We start from the raw sequence: 23,194 nt of genomic DNA, 5'->3' as shown, positions 1-23,194 counted from the left end.
TACGGCGGCGCAGCGTTTCGTATTTACGCTACGCTGCCTTAACTTACAGGAGCAAGTGCTGTATTCACAAAGCACTTGCTCCGTAAGTCGCGGCGGCGTAGTGTAAAAGGGGCCGGCGTAAGCGCGCGTAATTCAAATGTGGAAGGGGGCGTGTTTTATGTAAATTTATGATGACCTGACGTGATTGACGTTTTGTACGGACGGCGCATGCGCCATCCATGTACATATCCCAGTGTGCATTGCTTCCAAGTACGGCGCAACGACGTATTGGTTTTCGTGAACGTAAATTACATCCAGCCCTATTCGCGAACGACTTACGCAAACGACGTAAATAATTCAAATTTCGAAGCGGGAACGACGTCCATACTTAACATTGGCTGCGCCTCCTAATAGCAGCAGCAGCCTTACGCAGAAAAAGCCTTTACACAAACAACGTAAAAAACTATTCGGTGCCGGTGCGCAGGCGCCGAATAGAGCCGAGCCGACCCGAGCTTCTTTCGGGAAGTCGTGACGCGCTGTATGCGCCGTCGTTCAGCATGCCAATTGATTGGCATGTCAATAGGAACGCCCACTCCCGCGGGATTCCCTACCCGGAAGCCGCAGTGAATTCCACGGCTAAACGATATCTACGGGGGGAAAAAAAAAAGGTCTGTGACATTTTATATGCAGCACGGTGCTGGATGTAGTGTTAGAAATTTTTTATAGGGTGAACCTCCACTTTAAGGAGTTAGATCACTTGGGACTCCATGACCGTATCCTCATATATATGAAATATGCCTCTGTTCTCGAATTCTGACCTTTAAATCCAACGGATAGGATGACATTTAGATTTAACTATTTGTTGAAATATACTTCCCTTTCTCCCCCTCTTATCTGATACCCTCCTTTTTGGAGAAAATTCAGCGACAGTACTTGCTGTGTGGAATACATGAGCTAGCAGTTGACTACTGTGAATGATTCAAACATATGCTTTACCATTGGATATGATCTTTCGCAATTTTATGGATAAGATAATTCTTTCCCCATAAGATAGTGAGAACCGTTCCCTTTCCAACGATCCCTGAATGTGTCCTGACGAAACGCGTTGACGCACAGGGGCTCACTCTTTATCATATATTCTCTATGTGTGTTTTTAATTCTCTTAAATGTTTTTTTATGTACCATGTATACATTTTAAATAAATATTGTAATATTTTGGTACCACTTTTTCACTGTTCATTGTGCCTCTTAAGTCCGACCTGTGGGTCACTCACAACATAGGCCCAGATTCACAAAGCACTTACGCCGACGTATAACACGTTACGCCGACGTAAGTGCAAATGTTGCGCCGGCGTATGTGTGCGGCAGACCCACGAACCAACATGCGCCTAAAAACAGGCTACACCCCGCCGACGTAGCTTGCACACGCCGGCGTAGGGTGGGCGCACATATGGGCTGGGCGCATGGTGCTGCTCCCATTGATTAGCCATTCAAACATGCAAATGAGGGAAATACGCCGATTCACGAACGTGCGTGTGCCCGGCGCATGCTACGCAAGATGCGCGTAAGTTGTACATCCGGCGTAACGTTATTCCCCATAAAGGAGGTGCAACCCGGCAACAAACATGCACAGGTCTGCACCAGGGAACACAAGCCGGCGTATTGTGCGTTGGACGCGTGTCTGGCTGGGCGTACGTTATGTTCACGGAGTACGCAGTGATCCGGCGTAGCTTAGGCAGTTGTGCCGGCGTGGTTGTGAGCAGGCGCAGGGGGGTGCTGTGCATGCGTCCACATGACGGCGCATGCGCAGTTAGTGATACGTATCTGTCTGGTGCTTGGCCCATCATTTGCATGGGGTCACGCCTCATTTGCATGGGTTCACGCCCACTTCCACCTACGCCGGCGTGTGCCTTCGAAACCCACGCCACGCTGGTGCAGTGTTGGGAGAACTGGCTTGCTGAATGCAATGCTTGCCTCTCCGCGCTACGTTGGCGTGGTGTACAGTGTTTGCTCTACGGCGGCGTAATGTGCGCCTTGCTCTCTGTGAATCTGGGCCATAGTGTCCCCTTCCACCCCCCTTTTCTCCGGAAACCCAGAACTAGTGTCCCTATTAGAGGAAGCGCTGATACATAGAAGCATTAGCATTTACATGACCACGTGATTCACTCCTATGGCCACCTGCCTCCCCAGCCACCATTTTTTTTACCTTAGGTATATTTTATACCTAATTGCTTCCATGTGTATGAGGCCTAAATTCTGTATGACTTCACCCAAAGTTCCACTTTAATGAAAAAAATTATAACATGTGTAATTAATCTCTTGAAAGTTAAAAACAGAAAGAGAAAAATAAATTGCTGATATAGCTGGACTTAAAAAAAAAGGATTTCCCAACAGCGGTCACGTGAAATGTATGAAAGTTTGTGAAAAAAATACCAAGGCTAAAATAGAATACAGGAGGCTCCCTACACAAAGCCAAAGTGCGAGGATAAATACTCTTATTTTCAAGTGACTGTTAATATTGGTTCCAAATAAAAAGAAATCCGTCTCCTCGTATGAAGTTTTATGGATTGGGCCCGTAGGCACGTTTTAGAAAGACGCTTGTTGACTTTTTGGGATTGATCAGCATTTGTTCACATCAGGCAGGTTTAGTATTCCCATACAAGACTACAGCAAGGCCAAACCCGCTTGGAGCAGGTGAAATGCGGGTCAGAAGGAGGCCAACTACGGGTTCGATGAATGAATTCTGAATGATCTCAGAAGCATCTCAAACTGACACCATCAACACCACCCAAAGCCCATCAACAGAGGCCCCTAACCACTCGAGGCTCAGCACCATCTTAAAATGCTTTAGGAGTTTTCTCCAACACATTCTATAGCATGTCCCCAGTCTCCAACATCTCCTATATCATGTCCCCAGTCTCCAACATCTCCTATATCATGTCCCCACTCTCCTACATCTCCTATATCATGTCCCCAGTCTCCAACATCTCCTATATCATGTCCCCAGTCTCCAACAACTCCTATATCATGTCCCCAGTCTCCAACACCTCCTATATCATGTCCCCAGTCTCCAACACCTCCTATATCATGTCCCCAGTCTCCAACATATCCTATATCATGTCTCCAGTCTCCAACACCTCCTATATCATGTCTCCAGTCTCCAATACCTCCTATAACATGTCTCCAGTCTCCAACAACTCATATATCATGTCCCCAGTCTCCAACACCTCCAATATCATGTCCCCAGTCTCCAACATCTCCTATATCATGTCCCCAGTCTCCAACATCTCCTATATCATGTCCCCAGTCTCCAACATCTCCTATATCATGTCCCCAGTCTCCAACATCTCCTATATCATGTCCCCAGTCTCCAACATCTCCTATATCATGTCCCCAGTCTCCAACATCTCCTATATCATGTCCCCAGTCTCCAACACCTCCTATATCATGTCCCCAGTCTCCAACACATTCTATAGCATGTCCCCAGTCTCCAACATCTCCTATATCATGTCCCCAGTCTCCAACACATTCTATAGCATGTCCCCAGTCTCCAACATCTCCTATATCATGTCCCCAGTCTCCAACATCTCCTATATCATGTCCCCAGTCTCCAACATCTCCTATATCATGTCCCCAGTCTCCAACATCTCCTATATCATGTCCCCAGTCTCCAACATCTCCTATATCATGTCCCCAGTCTCCAACGTCTCCTATATCATGTCTCCTGTCTCCAACATCTCCTAAATCATGTCCTCAGTCTCCAACATCTCCTATATCATGTCCCCAGTCTCTAACATCTCTTATATCATGTCTCCAGTCTCTTTTATGCTGTTATTTCTTGATATATTATTTTTTACCTTTTGGTAAGTTATTTGAAAATCTAATTCTATTAATTTTATTTTGGTGCCCTTGTTTATTTATTCATGATTGAGACCCTTGAACATGCATATTCTGCTAAAATTGATGTAATCTCTATTATTTATTCTTCCCCTTTACATTATTAATTATAATTTGTATATTCATTAATATACATTTGATGTGTAAAAATTTCTTTACAGTTATTTAATTATATGTTTTTTGTTGATTTTCTCTCTGATATTTAGCATTGTCTGTCTAAAAGCTCCTGAGGAAACTCAAAAGAGTGAAACATGTAGAGCTGACCAAAACAATGCCTCGTCTTGATTCCACATCATGTATTTAATCAAGATTTATTTCTATCTATCATATTTATGTCATATAATTCTGTGTAATAAATTGTTTTCTATTTTTATAAAATCTTGATTGTCTGAAATCTCTATTTTGCACCACTTCAATAGCCCCTGGGTCCATATGGTACCCCTTTTTTGTCCTTTTTACTTTTCATTCCTTATCGGGGTGAGGTGCTATTGACAATTGGTATTTGTTCACAAGAATCCTTTTCCAGTCTCCAACAACTCATATATCATGTCCCCAGTCTCCAATACCTAAGGTGACTAGATTTTTAAAATGTAATCCGGGGACATATTTTTTTTTTTTACTAATAATGGCAGCATTCAGCGACTCGCTGCCCATCTCACAGCTTGTCAAGTCTTACTCTCCGGTCCCCGGCTACTTCTGGGTGGGGAGCAGAGGAAGATCACTCCGCCAGGGAAGGCAAGGAGATAGGCAGACGGCTGGCTGGGACTTGAGCCAAGGCAGAAGAACATGCAAGCGGAGCTGAATGGGCATGCACCCAGTCTCCAACAACTCCTATAGTATGCCACCAGTCTCCAACATATCCTATATCATGTCCCCAGTCTCCAACAACTCTTATAGCATGGCCCCAGTCTCCAACATCTCCTATATCATGGCCCCAGTCTCCAAAAACTCCTATATCATGTCCCCAGTCTCCAAAAACTCCTATAGCATGCCCCCAGTCTCCAACTGCTATAGCATGTCCTCAGTCTCTGACAACCCCTATAGCATGTCTCCAGTCTTCAGACAATTCATATAGCATGTCCCCAGTCTCCAACATCTCCCATAGCTCGTCTTCAGTCTCCAACAACTCTTCTAGCATATCCCCAGTCTCCAACATCTCCTATATCATGTCCCCAGTCTCCAACATCTCCTATATCATGTCCCCAGTCTCCAACATCTCCTATAGCATGTCCCCAATCTCCAACAACCCCTATATCATGTCCCCAGTCTCCAACATCTCCTATATCATGTCTCCAGTCTCCAACATCTCCTATAGCATGTCCCCAATCTCCAACAACTCCTTAGTGTACATCTTTGGTCTCAGTTTTCTGTAGTATTACAGTCTCTGAATATTATGTGTGACCACGCCCGTCGCTACAGGACAGGCAAAACAAACAATTGCTTGGGGTCCCCGAGCTGGCCTGGCGCCCCCAACTTCCCCTTCCCAGGCTGTAGCGTGGCCGAGCTCCTCTTCCTTCCTCCTGGAGTGCAGTCAGTTCGCGCGCGGTACAGGTGATTTTGTTTCCTGTTCCCGGACTGACAGGAAGTGCACACTGAGTGCTCACTTCCTTTCAGTCCGGCCGGGAACACAGGAAACTAAATCTCCTGTACCGCGAGCGAACTGACGGCACTCCTGTACCACTCGGTACCCGGCCCGGCCCAGGCACTATCTGATAGGTGGCTGGGGACCCATAATGATAGAACAGAGAGGAGCTTGGCCATGCTACAGCGGTAGCCTACAGGGAAGATGTGGAGGTGAGATTAGAAAAACATAGGGACGAGGGGGGGGGGAGAGTAGTGTAGGCTTTGCTTGGGGGCCCCCAACCATTTTGCTTGGGGCCCCCAAATTCCTTCAAACGGCCATGTGTGTGACCCTTTTGGTGATGTCACCGCTTGAAGCCCCAAGTAAGTTAAACAAAACAAATCACCTACTGTACCATCACTCATGGGGAATTGTAAATGAGGAAGGACTAAACTAGATGAAGGCGACTCTACGAAAATGATATGGAACCACAGAAACAAAATACTAAATAAGACCCAATGCCAACACCACCATGCCATGTCCTCCCTGTCGTTCTGCTTCTTTTAACAAGTGAGCGCAACGCATTCCACAGTTTTGGCTTTCAGCGCTGGTTTCCCTTGCAGCTCTTGGCATTCGGTCTTATAACATCGTAGAGCCGCAAAGGAAATGAATAATGAAAAGCCGAACGTTCAAGTGGAGATCTAACACCCAGCAGATGTCGGTGACTGAGGGTCCTGCTCTGGTTGAGGTCTAGATCTTCACTCAGGACCAACATCCAGTATTCATACTGGCCGGGAGGACAATTATTCCTCCCAGACCATTCTTCCCTTTTGCTGATTGGACATAAGGGGCCAGATTCACAAAGAGTTACGCCGGCGTATCAGTAGATACACCGACGTAAATCGCAATCTAAGCCCGTCGCATGTTTAAGTGTATGCTCAAACTGAGATACACTTAAACCTACCTAAGATACGACGGCCTGCGCCTGCAATATTTCCGCTGGCCGCTAGGTGGCGCTTCCATTGAGTCCGGCGTAAAATATGCAAATTAGTAGATACGCCGATTCACGAACGTACGCTTGCCCGTCGCAGTAAAGATACGCCGTTTCCGCAAGAGGTATGCCGGTGTAAAGATAAAGCTGCCCCCTAGGTGGCGTATCCTATGTTAAGTATGGCCGTCGTTCCCGCGTCGAAATTTTGAAATTTTACGTTGTTTGCGTAAGTCGTCCGTGAATGTGGCTGGACGCCATTTACGTCCATGTCAAAACCAATGACGTCCTTGCGACGTCATTTAGAGCAATGCACGCTGGGATTTTTTAGGGATGGCGCAGGCGCAGTTCGTTCGGCGCGGGGACGCGCTTCATTTAAATGAATTTCATTTAAATGAAACAGGCCCCCTACCCGCCGAATTTTAATTCCGCCGGGTGAACTGGTAGTCCAGCCCCCCCACAGTTAGAATCACTCCCTAGGGGTGGTTAACCCCTTCCATGCAAGTGTCATTTACACAGTAATCAGTGCATTTTTATAGCACTGATCGCTGTTTAAATGACAATGGTCCCAAAATAGTGTCAAACGTGTCCGATGTGTCCGCCATAATGTCGCAGTCACGATAAAAATTGCAGATCACCGCCATTACTAATAAAAACAATGATTAATAAAAATCCCATAAATCTATCCCCTATTTTGTAGAGGCTATGACCAATCAATAAACGCTTATTGCGATTTTTTTTTTACCAAAAATATGTAGAAGAATACGTATCGGCCTAAACTGAGGAAAGAAATGTATTTTTTATTTTTTTGGGGGATATTTATTATAGCAAAAAGTAAAAAATATTAATTTTTTTCAAAATTTTCGCTCTTTTTTTGTTAATAGCGCAGAAAATAAAAAAACGCAGAGGTGATCAAATACCACCAAAAGAAAGCTCTATTTGTGGGAAAAAAAGGACGTCAATTTTTGGGTACAGCGTCGCACGACCGCGCAATTGTCAGTTAAAGCGACGCAGTGCCGAATCGCAAAAAAAGTGCTCTGGTCAGGAAGGGGGTAAATTCTTCTGGGGCTGAAGTGGTTAAAAAGGCTTTGACCTTTTCCCTGCCAAAGTCTTTTTGTGTTTATACACATTTGGTGAAGGGTAAGTGATCGAAAGTCCTCTTTAGCATATGGCACCTCATCCCAAATACTGTAGGTTAGATGGAAGATTTGGAGAGGGTAGAGGATTATTGCGGTGCCAATTATAAGAAACCAGACGTTGTTATATCAAAAAATAGAAACATTTTTATTCAATTCATACAAAATTTCAAATAAATTAGTAACATTCATTGGTGGGAGCTAGTTATGGAGACATGAATGTTTTTCCTTTGAACAAGTCTACCCTACTAGTTTCGCCCTCAGGCTTCTTCGGGGGTTTTAGGACTTGATCGTCTCAAAGGCAAAGCTCTAAAATGGAACAGAACAGTTTCAGCAATCATCAAATAAACATAGCAATTTAACAATCAACATCAAATAACAATTAACAATTAATAACGAGTTTGGCTGAGATAAATGGTCGGGCGCCAGAGAACCATGGTCCCAAAAAGGAGGCACCAAAACATGACCCGAGAAACCGCCCCCAAAAGTGAACCACCCTATAGAAAGGAGAAGGGGGGAACACAGACACTCATAGGGGTAGAAGGACACCTATCCGAAATACTGCATGCGACCTAGTAAGATAGCCCAGTCAACAAAATGAAGGAAATAATCTGGCCTCAATGTGGCAGCTAAAACAAAACATTAAATAATTGGTGTATCAGTATTGCCACTAATAGGTTTATGTTTTGGTGCCTCCTTTTTGGGACCATGGTTCTCTGGCGCCCGACCATTTATCTCAGCCAAACTCGTTATTAATTGTTAATTGATGTTGATTGTTAAATTGCTATGTTTATTTGATGATTGCTAAAACTGTTCTGTTCCATTTTAGAGCTTTGCCTTTGAGACGATCAAGTCCTAAAACCCCTGAAGAAGCCTGAGGGCGAAACTAGTAGGGTAGACTTGTTCAAAGGAAAAACATTTATGCCTCCATAACTAGCTCCCACCAATGAATGTTACTAATTTATTTGAAATTTTTGTATGAATTGAATAAAACAATTTCTATTTTTTGATATAACAACGTCTGGTTTTTATAATTGGCACCGCAATAATCCTCTACCCTCTCCAAATCTTCCTGTTTATACACATGTTAATATCATTTTACGCCTGAAGATTAGTTAAAACCCCCCCCCAATCAGCCCGGCATTGGGCTTTAAAGCTGAGCTCCAGACAAATAAAAAATAATGCAAATGAATGCAGCTCTGTAATTATTATTACACCTTGTGTATCTTTTTAATAGAAGGAGTATAAGTCTCTGAAATCTGATTTGCTATCAGCCTCTTGCAGTCACTACACAGCAGGGCTGGAGTGGGGGAGGAGGAAGCAGCACAATTAGCCAGTTCATGTCCTGACATGCTGTTAGGAGGGGGGAGTGGAGTCAGTGCCGGCCCAAGACATTGTGCTGCCTGGTACCAAGAATGAAATGCTGCCCCCCCAAAAAAAATTACGCCCACCAAAATGCCCCCACATCCATTATTTTATATCATGATAACTAAAGTGGACCTATCATGGCTCTATACATGTATAGGAGTATAAAAAGGACCTGTTATGGCTCTATACATGCAATTAACCCCACAGTGGAGCGGAGAGCAGAACGGGAGGAGCGGTCGGGCGGCAATTAGCCCCACAGTGGAGTGGAGAGTGGAGCTGGCGGAATGGGATGGCGGTCAGGCAGGAAATTTGCTGCCCCCCTGAAAGTGCTGCCTGGTACAATGGTACCATCGGGTCCCATGGTAGGGCCGGCCCTGAGTGGAGTAACACTGTACTGCTCATCCTATCACAGGCTAGGTGTGGGTCCTGGTCCAGGGTGACCTGGGCTCAGAAGAAGTGGGTTAAATGAGGCTGACCATAAAGCTAAGGATATCTAGTATACCAATGTTGGGGGCTATTATTGTAATCACTAATACCAATGTTGGGGGTTATTATTGAGTCCAATGATACTAATGTTAGGGGTTATTATTGCATCCAATAATACTAAAGTTGGTGGTTATTATTACATCCAATGATACCAGTGTTGGGGGTTATTATTGCATCCAATAATACTAAAGTTGGTGGTTATTATTACATCCAATGATACCAGTGTTGGGGGTTATTATTGCATCCAAAGATACTAATGTTGGGGGTTATTATTGCATCCAATGATACCAGTGTTGGGGGTTATTATTGCATCCAAAGATACTAATGTTGGGTGTTATTATTGCATCCAATGATACTAATGTTGGGGGTTATTATTGCATCCAATGATACCAATGTTGGGGGTTATTGTTGCATCCAATGATACTAATGTTGGGGGTTATTATTGAGTCCAATGATACCCATGTTGGGGGTTATTATTGAGCCCAATGATACCAATGTTGGGGGTTATTATTGCATCCAATGATACCAGTGATGGGGGTTATTATTGAGTCCAATGATACTAATGTTGGGGGTTATTATTGTATCCAATGATACTAATGTTGGGGGTTATTATTGCATCCAATGATACCAATGTTGGGGGTTATTATTGAGTCCAATGATACTAATGTTGGGGGTTATTATTGTATCCAATGATACTAATGTTGGGGGTTATTATTGCATCTAATGATAATAATGTTGGGGGTTATAATTGCATGTAATAATACTAAAGTTGGTGGTTATTATTACATCCAATGATACCAGTGTTGGGGGTTATTATTGCATCCAATGATGCTAATGTTGGAGGTTATTATTGCATCCAATGATACCAATGTTGGGGGTTATTATTGAGTCCAATGATACTAATGTTGGGGGTTATTATTGAGTCCAGTGACACTAATGTTGGGGGTTATTATTGAGTCCAGTGACACTAATGTTGGGGGTTATTATTGCATCCAATGATGCTAATGTTGGAGGTTATTATTGCATCCAATGATACCAATGTTGGGGGTTATTATTGAGTCCAATGATACTAATGTTGGGGGTTATTATTGAGTCCAGTGACACTAATGTTGGGGGTTAATTTTGCATCCAATGATACTAATGTTGGGGGTTATTATTGAGTCCAATGATACCAATGTTGGGGGTTATTATTGCATCCAATGATACCAATGTTGGGGGTTATCATTGCATCCAATGACACCAATGTTGGGGGCTATTGTTGCATCCACTGACAATAATGTTGGGAGTTATTCATGCATCCAACAAAACTAATGCTGGGGGTTATTGTGCTCCAACGTCTTCAGTGTGCATTGCAATATGCTTCGAAAAAAAATCAGCAGTACCAAACTTTTCGGATGTTAAGTTACAAAAAAATGCACTCCTATTGCGCAGCCCTCTGAGCGGGTACTTGAGACCCGGGCTCAGAGGAAGTGGGTTAAAAGATGCTGGCCATAAAGGACATCTACTGGCCGAAAAAAAACAAAGTACTGCGTGTAAAAACTCTGGATTGAAGGTGAATATTGCAGCAAAAGCCAAATTCGTTATCTTTTAATGGAATATTTAATTTTTTTGTTATATTTGGCCGGAGTTCCGCTTTAATTAAAGCCAAGCTCGATTTTTCAGACTACAAAACACACAAAATATAAATATCAGGTTTCTTTCTTTTTCTTTTAATCACGCGAACGCCGTTGTTTGTCTGTGTGGTGAGAGAGCACAATGCCCCGTGATTTCCACCCCGGGAAATCTCGCCGCGCTCGCCTCTGACCGCACGTGGCTTGCGCTGCGCTGATTAGTAGAGTGCCCGGGTCCCAGCAGTAGGTTACAATAAGCGTAACGCTAACCCCCCTAAACATCGGCACGCGTGCCAGCAGGATATGGTTTCATGCCCCGCTTGATTGGAGTGGTTTCATTTCCATCGCTAACAAAAGCATTTGTGTGCCGGGGCGGCTCATCACCGCCGCCAACATCTGGGAAGAAGGCCGCCTGATTTCAGAGACATTCCTTTTTATTCGGGGGAAACGTCAATCGTTTCAATATGCGGCACCTTCCTCCTCCTCCTCCTCCTGCGTCGGGTGGTGGAGATCATTATTTATGCTGAGTTAGGCTTTCCTTCAATCATAAACAGGTTTGCCGGACATTATTCTGCATTGATGGTGGCCCCTGGAGTAGAAGAATAGAAGTATGGCACCAATAACCAATCCTACAGGGCATAGGGACACGTGGGCACCGGGTGCCACCATGCCGGGCTTTGGGGTTATTAGTAGATCTGAACCCATGGAAAAAAGAAATGTTCCTGGACTGCCGCACTCTGATCGGCGATTTATTGAAACAAAATAAACAAAGGATAAAATCCAAAGCTGTATAACATCCAAAAAATCATGCAACACTGCAATCAATGGTAAAAAGTGGACATAGGGGACAAAAAAACCAACATGTTTCACATCATGGATAGATGATTAGTCATAGATCTGAACCCAATCACTAAAATCTCATGGAGGTTCCAACGTTGGGGGGCCTATTCACTCTACGGCACGGCATTAAATAATACACGCATTGGTGTGACTAGCAGGGCTGTCTTAATGAGAGGGCACTGCCCAGGGGCCCCAGCTGCATGGGGGCGGCCCCCTGCACTTTCCCCAAAGCAGCTGGTCCTTGAGCCCATGCTGCCCTGAAATTGGGGGCCCCCATGATGGCACTGAGAGTGATAGATACACAGGGGGGGCAGTCTGCCTCCTACCTACTTGATTTCTGTTTACCTGCACTGTCATCATTGTAGGGGCCCCAGAGCATTACTTTGCCCGGGGGCCCATGATGCTATTAAGACGGCCCTGGTGACGAGGTGCCTTCATTCTGAATGGACCCCCAATGCACATTGCCTACTGACTGGCATCGCAACTCACTTCAAAGCATGGCATTGCTCTAATGCCCTGGTGGCGGGGGTTATTGTGGCGTCCACTGACACCACTGTTAGGGGCTATTGTTGCATGGACTGACTCCAGTGTTGGGGGTTATTATTAAGCACATTGACACCAGAGTTGGGTGTTATTATTGCATCCACTGATACCTATGTTAGAGGTTATTATTACATGCATTGACACCAGTGTTGGGTGTTATTATTTAATCCGCTGACACCAATGCTGGGAGCTATTATTGCATCCTATGATACCAATGTTGGGGGTTATTATTGAATCCATTGACACCACTGTTGGGGGTTATTACTGCATCCCCTCAAACTAATGCTGGGGGGTTATGATTGCATCCACTGACACCAGTGTTGGAAGTTATGATTGCATCCACTGGCCCGGATTCACAAAGCACTTGTGCCGACGTATCTCAAGATACGCCGTGTAAGTGCAAATGTGCGCCGTCGTATCTGTGCGCCGGACCCACAAACTAAGATACGCCTAAAAACAGGCTTAAACCCGCCGACGTAACTTGCCTACGCCGGCATAGAGTGGGCGCACATTTAGGCTGAAAGCATGTGGCGCTCCCATTGATTTGCGATTCAAATATGCAAATAAGGGAAATACAGCCATTCATGAACGTACGTGCGCCCGACGCAGGCTACGCGATGTGCGCGTAAGTTGTACGTCCGGCGTAAAGTTAAGCCCCATAAAAAAGGTGCAACCCAGCAGCAGACATGCAAAGGTCTGCACCAGGGAACACAAGCCCGCGTATTTTACGTTGGACGTATGTCTGACTGGTCGTAGGTTACGTTAACGCCGTAGGCAGTGATCCGGCGTAGTTTAGGCAGTTGTTCCGACGTGGTTTTGAGCATGCGCAGAGGGATGCGTCCACGCCCCGGCGCATGCGCAGTTGGTGATACGTATCTGTCTGGCGCTCGGCCCATCATTTGCATGGGGTCACGCCTCATTTGCATGGGTCACGCCCACTTCCACCTACGCCGGCTGCGCAGGAAATCCGGGCTCTGCACAGCGCGCCAAATTCAAACACACGACGCTGCAACCCCGCAGATGGACACACCACAAGACTCGATGGACCCTGCCGCAGACGGACACCCACAAGGCTCGACGGACCCCGCGCAAGGCCACAGACGGACGCCGGACAAGGCCGCCGATGGACGCCGGGCAAGACAGCAGATGGACACCGCCAAGGCTGGACGAACCCCACGCAAGGCCGCAGGCGGACGCCGGACAAGGCCACCGATGGACGCCGGGCAAGACATCCAAAATTTAAGTTTTTTCCCTAAACTTCCCTTCTCAGCTTGGGGTGCGCGATATACGCCGGCGCGGTATATGCCGATAAATACGGTATATACATTGTATATTACTTAGAAATAAAACATATAAAAACACTACCTGGAGATATTATTAAAATAGTTACATAATTGTGACCACTGGGATTCAAGAAGTGATGGGACACCAGCCCACATGAAGATAAAAGAAGACGTTAATCTAACCCTACTCAACCCAAACAAAAAACAAAAAAAAATCTAAAAACACAAATGATATCTACTTCAAAAGAAAAAGAGATACAACATTTCTTTCTTGTGGATCTAGCATCAGATATAGACGGCGCCATATTTATTCAGACATTATCCAGGGTCATCGTCTACTTCCTGGACTGGGATGCCGGTTCGGAGATCACCTAATCCTGGTGCCTGTGCAGTTCTTGTCCGTGTTCATTGAAACAAAACATACACAAAGCGCCGGTCCAACATATCACCTCGGCGATTCACTCCCCGCCGGGGTGCAGCTCCCCAAGAGCTCATTCTGCCCCCCATCATCACCAGGATGGGGTGGAAGCGCAAACAACGAAAGCCACTTGATTTCAATTGTAACAACCAAGCTTAAGCATCTTCCCCTCCAGAACCATGCTCCCTAACGCGTTTCGTCCATCAGTGGCTTATTTGTCTCTCAATCAGCCCCCCAGTGCAGCCCCTCACCTTGTGACAAAGATACAATGTTTCCATCTGAATAATCAGAAAAATGATAAGGGGATAAGGGGAGGAAGGAGTTAAGGCTGACTAGACCTTACCAAGTAATCAAAGACTTAAATAGGTTGTATCTATAAATGAAAGTTTTTTTTTATGCTTTGCTAAAAAAATAAAAAATAAATCTAATAATAATAATGGTCAAAAAAATATTAACTCAGGGGATAAGGTGAGAAAGGAGTTAATTAATAAGGCTTACTAGGCCTTAATAAGTCACGAAGGGTTTATATAGGTAACATTGTTTTTATTGAGCTGACTTTATGCACAGGAGCGCATTCATTAGACCTTCACCAAACTGTTCCTGCAAGGTCGGACGCACACAATGTAATCATGAGGCTAAGGTGAAGGTTTTTGTCATTCTAATAGAAATAAGTCAAACACACCAAACGCCTAACCGCCAATTAAATACTATATACTATATAAACGAGCCCTTTAATCATAGACAAGCATATACACTATATTATCAAAAGTATTGGGACGCCTGATTTTACACGCACATGAACTTTAATGGTATCCCAGTCTTAGTGCGTAGGGTTGAATATTGAGTTGGCCCCGCCCTTTGCAGCTATAACAGCTTCAACTCTTCTGGGAAGGCCGTCCACAAGGTTTAGGAGGGTGTCTATGGGAATGTTTGATCACTCTTCCAGAAGTGCATTTGTGAGGTCAGGCAATGATGTTTGAGAGAAGGCCTGGCTCGCAGTCTCCACTCTAATTCATCCCAAAGGTGTTCTGTCTGGTTGAGGTCAAGTTCCTCCACCCCAAACTCGCTCATCCACGTCTTTATGGACCTTGCTTTGTGCACTGGTGGGCAGTCATGTTGGATCAGAAAGGGGCCGTCCCCAAACTCCTCCCACAAAGTTGGGAGCATGAAATTGTCCAAAATGTCTTGGTATGCCGACGTCTTAAGAGTTCCCTTCACTGGAACTAAGGGGCCAAGCACCAGGTCCGGCCCTATGATGGGACCGGGTGGTACCATGGGTACCAGGCAGCACTTTTAGGGGGGCAGCATACTGATGCCCGCCAGCCCGTTCCGCCAGCTCCGCTACCCAAATAAAATTGACGTCCTTTTTTCCCACAAATAGAGCTTTCTTTTGGTGATATTTGATCACCTCTGCGGTTTTTATTTTTTGTGCTATAAATATATATATATTTTTTAACTTTTTGCTATAATAAATATCCCCAAAATTTAGAAAAATAAACTATTTTCTTCAGTTTAGGCCAATATGTATTCTTCTACATATTTTTGGTACCAAAAAAAACCACAATTAGCGTACATTGATTCGTTTGCGCAAAAGACATTGTGGCCGCCGGCAATTCATATGTCCCTTTATACTACTGGATACATGTATAGAGCCATGGCAGGTCCTTTTATACGCCTATATGCATGTATAGAGCCATGACAGGTCCTCTTTATACATGTATAGAGCCATGACAGGCCCTCGTTATACTCCTTTATACATGTATAGAGCCATGACAGGTCCTCGTTATACTCCTTTATACATGTATAGAGCCATGACAGGTCCTCTTTATACATGTATAGAGCCATGACAGGCCCTTGTTATACTCCTTTATACATGTATAGAGCCATGACAGGTCCTCTTTATATTCCTTTACATGTAAAGAGTCTCGACAGGTCCTCTATATACATGTATAGAGCCATGACAGGTCCTCGTTATACTCCTTTATACATGTATAGAGCCATGACAGGTCCTCTTTATACATGTATAGAGCCATGACAGGCCCTTGTTATACTCCTTTATACATGTATAGAGCCATGACAGGTCCTCTTTATATTCCTTTACATGTAAAGAGTCTCGACAGGTCCTCTATATACATGTATAGAGCCATGGCAGGTTCTCTTTATACTCCTTTATACATCTATAGAGCCATGACAGACCCTCTTTATACATTTATAGAGCCATGACAGGCCCTCTTTATACTCCTATATACATGTATAGAGCCATGACAGGTCCTCTTTATACTCCTATATACATGTATAGAGCCATGACAGGTCCTCTTTATACTCCTTTATACATCTATAGAGCCATGACAGGCCCTCTTTATACTCCTTTATACATTTGTAGAGCCATGACAGGCCCTCTTTATATTCCTTTACATGTAAAGAGTCTCGACAGGTCCTCTGTATACATGTATAGAGCCCTGACAGGTCCTCTTTATACTTCTTTATACATGTATAGAGCCCTGACAGGTCCTCTTTATACTTCTTTATACATGTATAGAGCCATGACAGGTCCTCTATATACATCTATAGAGCCATGACAGGCCCTCGTTATACTCCTTTATACATGTATAGAGCCATGTCAAGTACTCTTTATAGTCCTATATACATTTATAGAGCCATGACAGGTCCTCTTGACATTCCTTTACATGTAAAGAGCAATGACAGGTCCTCTTTATACTCCTTTATACATGTATAGAGCCATGACGGGTCCCCTTTAGTTATCATGATATAAAATAATGAATGTGGGGGCCTTTTGGTTGGCGTGATTTTTTTTCTGGGGGGGGGGGGGGGGCAGCATTTCATTCATGGTTCCAGGCAGCACAATGTCTTGGGCCGGCACTGCCAAGCCCAACCCCTGAAAAACAACCCCCCACCTTAATCCCCCCTCCACCAAATGATTTGGGCCAGTGCAAGGTCCATGGCGTCAGCATACCAAGACATTTTGGACAATTTCATGCTCCCAACTTTGTGGGAGGAGTTTGGGGACGGCCCCTTCCTGTTCCAACATGACTGAGCACCAGTGCACAAAGCAAGGTCCATAAAGACATGGATGAGTGAGTTTGGGGTGGAGGAACTTGACTTGACTCAACCCGATAGAACACCTTAGAGTGGAGACTGTGAGCCAGGCCTTTTCTTCCAACATCAGTGCCTGATCTCACAAATGCTCTTCTGGAAGAACGGTGAAACATTCCCATAGACACACTCCTAAACCTTGTAGACGGCCTTCCCAGAAGAGGTGAAGCCGTTTTAGCTGCAAAGGGCGGGGCCAACTCAGTATTGAACCCTCCGGACTAAGACTGGGAGGCCATTAAAGTTCATGTGCGTGTAAAGTCAGGTGTCCCAATACTTTTGGTAATATAGTGTATCTTATCCACCACCAATTCACTCAAGCACAAATGTTCTTGCATGCATAACGAACCATCTGATAAAAATCATAAAATACAAAAATCGTAATCTAGCCGTATACTCTGGAACATCGTCTCGCTTTACCTGAAATAATCCATTTTACAGAATATCTCCTTGTTTTTGATATAGCAGCTGTTATGTTGTCTCAGAGAAGTCCTACACACCGAACACTCCAGGCACCTCACATGCCAAATTAAGTTATTTACCTAAAAAAGATAAAAAAAAAGAAGAAGATAAAACAAGAGGTAACAATAAAACAATGATACAATCAACCTTATCAGATAACCATTCCAACTATCCAAAAATTACCCCAAATTAACCTCAAATTAACCTCAATATTCACTGAGGTTTTTTTTCCACAAAAAAAAAAAATATATATATATATAAAAATGAGTCAAAGCACAAATTAACAATCAAATGTTAAAAATAAGGAAAAAAACAAACAAACAAACAAACATTAATGCAATACAAGTTACAAATCAAACCACCGCAAGCCATTAACCACTTGCCCACCGGGCCTATTCTGGCATGTAAAAATCTTTTTTTTTTGCTAGAAAATTACTCAGAACCCCCAAACATTACATCTTTTTTTTTTAGCAGACACCCTAGGGAATAAAATGGCAGTCATTGCAACTTTTTTTCTCGCACGGTATTTGCGCAATAATTTTTCAAACGCTTTTTTTTTGGGAAAAAACGGTTTCATGAATTAAAAAATAACAAAACAGTAAAGTTAGCCCAATTTTTTTTTTTTTGTATAATGTGAAAGATGATGTTACGCCGAGTAAATGGATACCCAACATGTCACGCTTTAAAATTGCGCACACTCGTGGAATGGCGATAAACTTCGGTACTTAAAAATCCCCATAGGCGACGCTTTACATTTTTTTGCAGGTTACTATTTTCGAGTTACAGAGGAGGTCTAGTGCTAGAATTGTTGCACACGCTCTAACACACGCGAGGATACCTCACATGTGGGGTTTGAACGGCGTTTACATATGTGGGCGGGACTTGCATGCGTGTTCGCTTCTGAGAGCAAGCTATTATTAAATATTTTTATTTTACTTCATTTTTTTATTTTTACACTTTTTTTTTTTTTGGTAAACATCCCTTGTAATAGGAATCACTGTGACAGGTCCCCTTTATGGAGAGATGCGGTCAATAAGACCCCGCATCTCTCCTTCAGGCTTACAAGCATGAGATTGTGAAAAAAAATTCACCGATCTCACGCCGACAGCCACGATTGCGGCTTCGTTTACTTCCGACAGTCATAGAGATGACTTCCCAGCCAGCGCCGGCCGATTCGTTCTCCGGGCCCCCGATGGCATGGGAGCACCCGGAGAAGCACCGGATGGCAGCGGGAGGGGGGGACTTTCAGTGTTCGAATGAGGAAAACTGCAGGGTTGGCTTCCCTTTAGAAGTAATTAACCCTTGGGGAGTATATCACCAAAACTAAAAATACCTATTGCAGGAGATGCCTAAAAGGTGACTTGTATCTTAGAGCAGGCTGATTCTGAATGGGAAGGTCCTGTTCATCATAATCATCTAGTGTGCTCTCTGTGTGCCGATGAGCAAAGTTGCATTGTCTGAATCCCTTCAGAAAGTATTTAACTCTTGGGGAGTATCTCACCAAAGCTGAAATTCCTATTGCAGAGGATGCCTAAAATCTGACTTGTATCTTAGTGCAGACTGATTTTAAATGGGAGGATCTGGTTAATTATAATCACCCGCTGCACTCCCAATGTTCTGATGAGGAAAGTTGTAGGGTATGCATCCCTTGGGGACTATCTCACAAAAAAATGAAATTCCTATTGCAGAGGATGCCTAAAATCTGACTCATATCTTGATCCATACTGATTCTAAATGGAAGGATCTGGTTCATTATAATCTGATAGTGCACTCTCAGTGTTCTAATGTGGAAAACTGCAGGGACGTCATCCCTTTAGAAGTAATTAACCCTTGGGGAGTATCTCACCAAAACCAAAATTCTTATTGCAGAGGATGCCTAAAATCTGACTTGTATTTTGATCCATACTGATTCTAAATGGGAGGATCTGGTTCATTATAATCTGATGGTGAACTCTACGTGTTCTAATTGGGAAACATGTAGGGCAGGGGTCACTAAATGGCAGACCGCGGTCCGGTTCCGGCCCCCGTGGCCATTCTGCCTGGACCGCAGCCTCGCCAAGTAGTTTTGTGTCCTCTCCCTGTTGCCAGCTCGCTCGCCCGCTTGCCTGCCGCCGCCGCTATATACATAGCATAGCAGGCACGGAACTTTTCTAATATCTCAGCACTGCCCCCCTCCCCACACTGCCTATCTGATTCACACAAGACATGAAGCGCGGCTGCTCTGGACAAAGGGCGGGACATTTTAAGTTACGGAGTGGGTGATTGGTTGATAGGCAACAGGGCGGTTCCAGCAATAAATCACTCACTTTTAACATGAAAAGTCCCGCCCGTTGTCCAGAGCGGCCACGCTTCATGTCCTGCTGTGTGAATGAGGTAGGGTTCTGTGGGGAGAGGGGGAGTGATGTGCTGTAAAGGACAGGGGTTTAATATCGAGAGAGGACTTTGATTGGGGGGTCAGTCTGTAATGAGGGGTCTGTGTGATGGGTGGGTCAGTCTGTGTGATGGGGGGTTAGTCTGTGTGACGGGGGGGGGGGGGTCAGTCTGTGTGATGGGGGGGGGGGGTCAGTCTGTGAATGTACTTTGAGATTTCAATAAAGTTGAAAGAAAAAAAGCACAAAGTGTGATGTGTGTGTGTCTAGTAAAGGTGTGTGGTGGTGGTGTGTGTGTGGGGGGGGGGGGGGGCGCTGTGAAGCGGAGGATATCATGTGGAGTCATAGCACCAATATGACATTCGGACCTCCGTTGGAAGAAAATGTTTCCGACCGGACCCCTGTGAATTTTAATTCAGTACCCCTGATGTAGGGTATGCATCCCTTGGGAAGTGTTCAACCCTTGGGGAGTATCTCACCAAAACTAAAATTCCAATTGCAGAGGATGCCTAAAATCTGAGTTGTATTTTGATCCATACTGATTCTAAATGGGAGGATCTGGTTCATTATAATCTGATGGTGAACTCTCAGTGTTCTAATGAGGAATATTGTAGGGTATGCATTCCTTGGGGAGTATCTCACCAAAACTGAAATTCCTATTGCAGAGGACACCTAAAATCAGAGTGCCTTCAGGTTGCCATAGTTGCTTTGAAAATTACCCAAAAAATACCAGCAGCTGTAGATTGAAATGGAAGGGTAATATTGATTAAATTACAATATGACTTGTGTAGCGATTGTATATAATATATATTATTTTTTAAATAATATTTAATATATATATTATTATTTTTTATTATGATTTAATATATATATATATTTCATGAAAGTGGAGTTACCCTTTAAGCTTTCGTAAAGCATATATATTCTATTCCTTCTATCGGTTCATACAAAGGTCATTCTGGAGTCGGCAAAAGTTGAGCTCCATTGGAAGGACGTGACAAAACGCGTTTATTTACACTGAAACCCCAAATCTGTCAAATCATATAAGTATTTGTTATAAATATGTCCTATGTCAATACTCTCAGTGTTAATACAACAAATTGCCATGGGATATTTCCTTCCCGCGGCCGTGCTCCGGGGGTCATCCTTTGAAACGAACGCAGATGAAAGCAGGTTCCACCTGCAACAAAAGGGAAAAGGGTTCTCGGCGCTACAATTCTATCACTCACTATAAGGAATCTGTTGTTGGTCGTGTAACGTAAACCTTCAAGAGTGGGTTTGACATGTTTTCAGAATGAAGTTTATACAAGGATTTGGCCATAATTGGAGCACTTGAAGAATGTCGAGCTTTGCCATTTTATGTCAGGAGGGAATTCTGTTTTTTTTCTCAGATGATGTATGTTAGAAATGGATCTGCTTCGGAGGAAGGGGCTTTTGTTCTACAGTGGAGAGGCAACTGAGCCATAGGAGTGAAATTTAAAGAAAACTTTATGTCCCCACCTCTGGAATCTGGGACAGGATAGAATCAAATAAAAATTCTAAATCCACTACTTTGCGCAGAGCTATGTCACCAACCCTATCTCAACATGTCACGCAAACCATCCTCCCAATATGTCCTGCTCACCAACGTCTACTCAAAACATCATCCAAACCGTCCTCTCCACTCCTTCAAAGACCTCCTGCTCACCAAACTTGTCTCAAAATATCATCCAACTTATCCTCTCCACTCCTCCTATGACCTCCTGCTTGCCAACCATGTCACCCAAACCATCCTCTCTGCTCCTCCCAAGATGTCCTACTCACCAACGTCTACTCAAAATATCATCCAAACCATCCTCTCCACTCCTTCCAAGACCTCCTGCTTGCCAACCATATCACGCAAACCATCCTCCCAAGATGTCCTGCTCACCAACGTCTACTCAAAATATCATCCAAACCGTCCTCTCCACTCCACCTAAGACGTCCTGCTTACCAACCATATCACCCAAACCATCCTCTCCGTTCCTCCCAAGACTTTCTGCTTACCAACCTTGTCTCAAAATAGTATACAAACCATCTTCTCCACTCCTCCCAAGGCCTCCTCTTTGTCAACCTCAACTTTAACTATCACCCAAACCATCATCTCCACTCCGCCCAAGTCCTACCTACTCATCAGCCTCGTCTCAACATATCACCCAAAACTCCTCCCAAGACTACGTACTTACCAACCTTGTCTCAACATATCACCCAAACCATCCTCTCTGCTCCTTTCAAGACATCCTGCTTACCAACCCTATCTCAAAATATCGCCAAAACCATCCTCTCCACTCCTTCCAAGACCTCTTGCTTGCCAACCATATCACGCAAACCATCCTCCCAAGATGTCCTGCTCACCAACGTCTACTCAAAATATCATCCAAACCGTCCTCTCCTCTCCTTCCAAGACCTCCTGCTCACCAAACTTGTCTCAAAATATCATCCAACCTATCCTCTCCACTCCTTCCAAGACCTCCTGCTTGCCAACCATATCACGCAAACCATCCTCCCAAGATGTCCTGCTCACCAACGTCTACTTAAAATATCATCCAAACCGTCCTCTCCACTCCACCTAAGACGTCCTGCTTACCAACCATATCACCCAAACCATCCTCTCCGTTCCTCCCAAGACTTTCTGCTTACCAACCATGTCTCAAAATAGTATACAAACCATCTTCTCCACTCCTCCCAAGGCCTCCTCCTTGTCAACCTCAACTTTAACTATCACCCAAACCATCATCTCCACTTCGCCCAAGTCCTACCTACTCATCAGCCTCGTCTCAACATATCACCCAAAACTCCTCCCAAGACTACGTACTTACCAACCTTGTCTCAACATATTACCCAAACCATCCTCTCTGCTCCTTTCAAGACATCCTGCTTACCAACCCTATCTCAAAATATCGCCCAAACCATCCTCTCCACTCCTCCTAAGACGTCCTGCTTACCAACCATATCACCCATAACATCCTCTCCGTTCCTCCCAAGACTTCCTGCTTACCAACCTTGTCTCAAAATACTATACAAACCATCTTCTCCACTCCTCCCAAGGCCTCCTTCTTGTCAACCTCAACTTTACCTATCACCAAAACCATCATCTCCACTTCACCCAAGACTACCTACTCATC

The 23,194-nt window shown here is 44.3% G+C and overlaps 1 protein-coding gene across 1 annotated transcript in view; it reads right to left on the bottom strand.

Moving 5' to 3' along the window:
* LHX6 (LIM homeobox 6) overlaps positions 1-23,194 on the bottom strand; it is a 165,477-nt gene that overhangs the window by 80,279 nt on the left and 62,004 nt on the right. The window contains exon 3 of the mRNA XM_040322763.1: positions 17,641-17,762. Coding sequence (XP_040178697.1) covers positions 17,641-17,762 — 122 coding nt within the window. The remainder of the gene's footprint in view (positions 1-17,640; positions 17,763-23,194) is intronic.

The sequence above is a fragment of the Rana temporaria genome, chromosome 9 (assembly GCF_905171775.1).
Source record: "Rana temporaria chromosome 9, aRanTem1.1, whole genome shotgun sequence".
Classification (NCBI taxonomy): Eukaryota; Metazoa; Chordata; class Amphibia; order Anura; family Ranidae; genus Rana; species Rana temporaria.
This window is presented reverse-complemented; position numbering and strand designations above follow the sequence as displayed.